Raw genomic sequence first — 6,000 nt, 5'->3', positions numbered from 1 at the left:
CCTTCAAATATCAGGGACCTGGAGCAGTTTGCCAAAGAAGAATGGTCTAAAATTCCAGCAGAGCATTGTAAGAAACTCAATGATGGTTACCGGAAGCGGTTGGTCGCAGTTATTTTGGCTAAATGTATGTTTTGACGTACAGGTATAGTGGCTTTCTGCACTGTCTTTGCACTTTAGGTCCAGCTGGACCAAATTGTAGTTTTAGACTACCACATTTTGCTATTGCGTGCCTACAAATAAGTGGTCTCTATTTACTATAACCTTTGCTATTACTATTCGCTGCTAAGACAACCCCTTCAAATGACAGTGAAGCTAGCAGTGATTGGGTGCAGGGCTCATGTGATATAAAACCTCTCTTCTAATCCAGGAACGCGAGTGCCGACACCACTGGAATGGCGCCAGCACTGGAGTTGAGTATATGTTTATATTTTAACAGGGGCAAACATTCAGATTGAGAAGGAATTGTCCTAGTAGGTGACAGCCCCCTTAATCTAAGTGAACCTTTCCCAGTTTCTAAAGATTTATTATAGCTCTAATAATCTTGTTACATACTGAATTCAGACCATTTTAATTATGAAAACAGATTCTATTTTCCAGCAAAGGGTTAAACAATTCCCTTCTAATAAAACTGGTGTGAATCCCCCAGACTTGACTCACAGGAACATTACTTCTTTACAAACAGTTAATGTACAGGATGATGAGACTGCAGTGCATACAGCCACAGTACCACGCCTGGGGCTCAGTGCCAGCCAATCAGAGGGAAGTGCTGAGCATTATAAGGCACAGTCGTCTGCTGCAGGGCAGAGAAGAGCACAACTAGCTCAAAGGAGAGAGCAGCTACAAGGGGCGCTCGGCTGTGGCGGTGAGTGGGATTCCAAAGCATCAATGGCAATGTCATTCACTAAACTATGTAATTGTCATACAAGGGCAGATGGAATAAGGTTTATTATTAGAAAGTCTAAGACTAGGATGTTTATATCATATAGGCAGCTAGGCTACATAGTTTGGAGAAAATCTGCTCTAAACCACTTTTATTATGTGGACAGCCTGCCAGTAGGAATTGCACATAATTAGTGTGAGATCCAAAAATAACATATGGGAAACTTGATTAACTAGTGGTTTTCTTGTAGTCAGTCAGAAATGTCATAAGGCTATGGCACCACTATCAGTGATTGCTCAGTATTACTATTTCACATCTGTTTTATGAGCCAAAACCAGGAGTGGGTGATAAATACAGAAGTGGTGACGTGTTTCTATTATACTTTTCCTCTGATTGACCCACTCCTGGTTTTGGCTGACAAATACTGATGTCAAATACTGATAGCGATAGTGGGGTCGTAGCCTAACAGGAAAGCTCGGATAATTCACTTTGTCTTTCCGGATGTCAGGAGGTAATCTCCATCTGATTTACACATTGGAAACTGCGGCCTTCTAATGGATTCATGGGACAGAATCATTGAGCATTTACCTTTGATCAGCTCTTATCCCTGGGGCGTTCTTTTCTGCAGTGATGTTGCAGGAAAGCCGCAAGCATTGTGTGCAGGCCACTGGTCTCATTGGCACAGACAGCCGTTCAGCTTGCTGTAGCTTTCTGCTATGATGTTTCATTTTAATTTAATAAAAATGATAAATTATGTATTTATTTATAATTAGGAATTTGTAAAATATGTACATCAGTAGTTTTCTTTAATATTTTTCGTTAAATCAGTCATGTATATTAAATGTATGACTCTCCTTGTAGTTGGCAGTCCATTTGATAGAAGATGAAGTTTATCCTCTTCTTAGTACTTGCATCTGTGTTGATCACTGGATTAGAATCGGTAACGTTTTTCTTAAGTGACCATTAAATTATTATTGAGATATTCTGTTCTACTACAGTTGATAATACAACTTTTTTCTATTAGATTTTTCATAAACACCACAAAAAGACAAAGCACAATGAAGGTAAATGTATAAACAGCATACAAGTTATATGCAAGAATATCATGTTACATGAAATAATCATTACTGTTACACTTTTTATGATCAACTTTTTTATTATATATATACTGTATATAGTCAACCACTAATTGTGCAAAATCTCCCACTTAAAAAGATCAGAGAGGCCTGTAATTGACATCATAGGTAGACCACAACTATGAGAGTCAAAATGAGAAAACAAAACCAGAAAATCACCTTGTATGATTTGGCAAGATTTATTTTGTAAATTATGGTGGAAAATAAGTATTTGGTCACCTAAAAACATGCCAGATTTCTGGCTCTCACAGATTTGTAACTTCTTCTTTAAGAGGCTCCTCTGTCCTCCAATCATTACCTGTAGTAATGGCACCTGTTTGAACTTGTTATCAATATAAAAGACACCTGTCCACAACCTCAAACAGTCACACTCCATACTCCACTATGTTGAAGACCAAAGAGCTGTCGAAGGACACCAGAAACAAAATTGTAGCCCTGCACCAGGCTGGGAAGACTGAATCCGCAATAGGCAAACAGCTTGGTGTGATGAAATTAACTGTGGGAGCAATAATAAGAAACTGTAAGACATACAAGACCACTTATAATCTCCCTCAATCTGGGGCTCCACGCAAGATCTCACCCCATGGGGTCAAAATGATCACAAGAACTGTGAGTGAAAATCCCAGAACCACATGGGGGACCTAGTGAATGACTTGCATAGAGATGGGACTACCGTAAGAAAGGCTACCATCAGTAACACACTACGCTGCCAAGGACTCAGACCCTGCAGTGCTAGACGTGTTCCCCTGCTTAAGCCAGTACATGTCCGGGCCCGTCTGAAGTTTGCTAGAGAGCATTTGGATTGTCCAGAAGAGTATTGGGGGGGAATGTCATATGGTCTGATGAAACCAAAGTAGAACTGTTTGGTAGAAACAATAGTTGTTGTGCTTGGAGGAGACAGTATGCTTAGTTGCATCCAAAGAACACCATACCTACTGTGAAGCATGGGGTGGAAACATCATGCTTTGGGGCTGTTTCTCTTCAAAGGGACCAGGACGAATGATGCGTGCACATGAAAGTATGAATAGGGCCATGTATCGTGAGATTTTGAGTGCAAACCTCCTTCCATCAGCAAGGGCACTGAAATTGAAACGTGGATGGGTCTTTCAGCATGGTAATGATCCCAAGCACACTGCCAGGGCAATGAAGGAGTTGCTTTGTAAGAAGCATATGAAGGTCCTGGAGTGGCCTAGCCAGTCTCCAGGTCTCAACCCCATAGAACACCTTTGGAGGGATTTGAAAATATCTGTTGCCCAGCGACAGGCCCAAAACATCACTGCTCTAGAGGAGACCTGCATGGAGGAATGGGCCAACATACCAACAACAGTGTGTGCCAACCTTGTGAAGACTAACAGAAAATGTTTGACCTCTGTCATTGCCAACAAAGGATATATAACTAAATATTGAGATGAACTTTTGTTATTGACTAAATACTTATTTTCCACCATAATTTGAAAAATAAATCTTGCCAAATCAGACAAGGTGATTTTCTGGATTTGTTTTCTCATTTTGACTAGTTGTGGTCTACCTATGATGTCAATTACAGGCCTCTCTCTTTTTAAGTGGGAGAACTTGCACAATTGGTGGCTGACTAAATACTTTTTTCCCTGTGTGTGTATGTATGTGTGTGTATATATATATATATATATATATATATATATATATATATATATATATAATTAGCCACTTATATTATGTGGGTAATTCTAGTGTAATATGAATATTTAAGTCAGACATTGCATTTTAAATAGTATTCTTTAAATATATAACTATATAAAATATATAAAAAAAATTAATAAATACACAAATATATAAAAAATGTGTCATAGAAAAAACTATATAGATATAGAGAAATTATTTGTAACTCTTATTGAGATGTTAGTGCTGCATGGCAACTCTCCTTGATTTGCTCTATGTGAGCACATACTGGCAACATCTTACCCCATCTGTTGATGTGGCACTTAACATCTATTTATATGGGCCAATAATCAGCGAATGAGAATTTGTAAGGCTATGTGCACACGTTGCAGATTCACCTGCGGGTTTTTCCGCGCGGATCCGCAGGTAAAACCGCAGGTAAAGTGACCTGAAGTTTTCCTGCGGTTTAGCCCTGCGGTTTCACACCTGTACTATGTTAAAGGTGTGAAACTGCTGCGGAAACCGCCCAAACAATTGACATGCTGCGGTTTGTAAACCGCAGCAAAACCACGCGGAAAAAACCACAGCGTGAGCACAGTGGTTTTGAAAAGCCATAGGGTTACATGGTACTGTACCATGTCTGCGGAACCGCTGCGTTTTCGCAGGGCCAAAACCACTGCGGAAACGCAGCAGAATCCGCAACGTGTGCACATAGCCTAAGAGCGCTTGTTTCCAAGTATTGTCCTGAGCAAACATGCCGCCAACCTTATGACAAACAAAGCATCTATTTATTGGCTGATTAGATTGTTTATGCTGGCATAAAAATCATAGTTCTTTGGGATGAATTGACATTGTTTACAGCTTGCCAGCTGACTTGTATGGTCAATCAATAAGTGTTATGGGCAGAAACTTCTTGTCTGAATGGATATTTAGCCATGAATGACTTTAGAATATTTTAGTATTGATTGCAGATCTTTGTTGATTTACTTTCTCTTTAAACAGAGTGCAGTTGCTTACATGGTGGAACTTGTTTACACTACGGTATATACCGTAAATCGTATAGATGTATTTGCACTGTAGGATATGGTGGAAAAGACTGCGAAAAAGGTATTTTACTTTTTCTTATAAATTGTAGGGGTTGGCGACTCCTTTACAATGCATTGTTTATGGGTCCAGGGGGTTTAAGAAAAATAATGATACTCTTCTCCTGGATCAGCACCACTCCAGTCCATCCAATTGGATGTCATTGATTGTTGGCAGTGATTATCTGATGCACCCCACCAGATATTGATGCCAGCAGACTAGAAGACTCAGTAGCAAACAAAGAGGGGTGACACTATTCCAGGAGGAGAGTAAGGCTTTTTTTTCTTAAACCACCCTCTGCCCATTAAAGGGAATCTTTCACTGGTTTTTTTTCCATCAGATCTGAGAACAGCGTGATTGCAGAGACCCTGATTCCAGCGATGTGTCACTTACTAGGGTGCTTGGTGAAGTTTTCATAAACTCACTGTTTTATCAGCAGAAGATTATCATTAGAGAACTAGGTGTCCTGGTGCCTTGTAGTTTAAGCTTTCTTCCTATGCACAGTAAACACAGAAAGCTGCCAATCAGTGGAGTGGATGTGGTTGAACAGCGCTCAGGATTTAGAGACCTGATCAATTTGTAGGAGATAAACAGTAATTCTATTAAAATGACAGCAAGCAGCCTCGTTAGTGACACATCACTGGAATCAGGGTCTCTTGCTCTACATCATAATGCTCTCAGATTACATGCCAAAAAAGGGTGAGACATTTCCTTTAAGTTTAACTTATAAAACAGTTCAGAAATTAACCTTGATCTTAGCCTTGATCGTATTTCAAGAAGATTTTAAGAATCATCATTTTTAGATTTATTTGCCTTAGGCCAAAGGCGCAAAATGGATGCATCACATGAGAATAGGGAAAGCCCTTTCTCCTATTATTTCCTTATTTTGCATAGTAGCATTCAGGTTTCAATTCGGGCTCATTCACATGTAAGTTTTTCTCGTATGAGTGCTATTTGTGTTTTTGATGAGTAGAAGTCATAACTATTAGGGTATGTGTCCATGGTACGGATATGCAGCACTTTGGACGCAGCGGATATCTGGCTCCGCCCAGCGCGCTACCCCCTTTTCTACGTGCAGTAATTCCGCATGTGTTCATTGAACACATGTGGAATCACCGCATCCTATACATAGACTGTTATTTATCTTGTGGAGAAGGAGTGTCTCCGCAAGATAAATAGACATGCTGCGGTCTAGAAAGACGTGACGCATGGGCGTATACGTAGGTCTGCTGCCGGAGGTGTCCCTACACGCATAGTGAAGAT

The 6,000-nt window shown here is 40.0% G+C and overlaps 1 protein-coding gene across 2 annotated transcripts in view; it reads left to right on the top strand.

Annotated features, from left to right (window-relative positions):
- The first annotated feature begins 702 nt into the window (after positions 1–702).
- The window catches only part of PLAU (plasminogen activator, urokinase), a 28,535-nt gene continuing 23,237 nt past the window's right edge, over positions 703–6,000 (top strand). The window contains exons 1-4 of one of the 2 annotated variants that reach the window (XM_073581034.1): positions 703–862; positions 1,742–1,820; positions 1,905–1,944; positions 4,657–4,761. In XM_073581034.1, the coding sequence (XP_073437135.1) occupies positions 1,764–1,820; positions 1,905–1,944; positions 4,657–4,761 (202 nt within the window). In that variant the 5' untranslated portion in view covers positions 703–862; positions 1,742–1,763. The remainder of the gene's footprint in view (positions 863–1,741; positions 1,821–1,904; positions 1,945–4,656; positions 4,762–6,000) is intronic. The other variant, XM_073581033.1, reaches the window with a different exon arrangement.

Source organism: Dendrobates tinctorius, unplaced genomic scaffold, assembly GCF_039654945.1.
Source record: "Dendrobates tinctorius isolate UK_male_01 unplaced genomic scaffold, ASM3965494v1 ptg000068l, whole genome shotgun sequence".
In the NCBI taxonomy this organism is placed as follows: Eukaryota; Metazoa; Chordata; class Amphibia; order Anura; family Dendrobatidae; genus Dendrobates; species Dendrobates tinctorius.
Note: the sequence above shows the minus strand (reverse complement) of the source record. Positions and strands in the feature narration are given on the sequence as shown.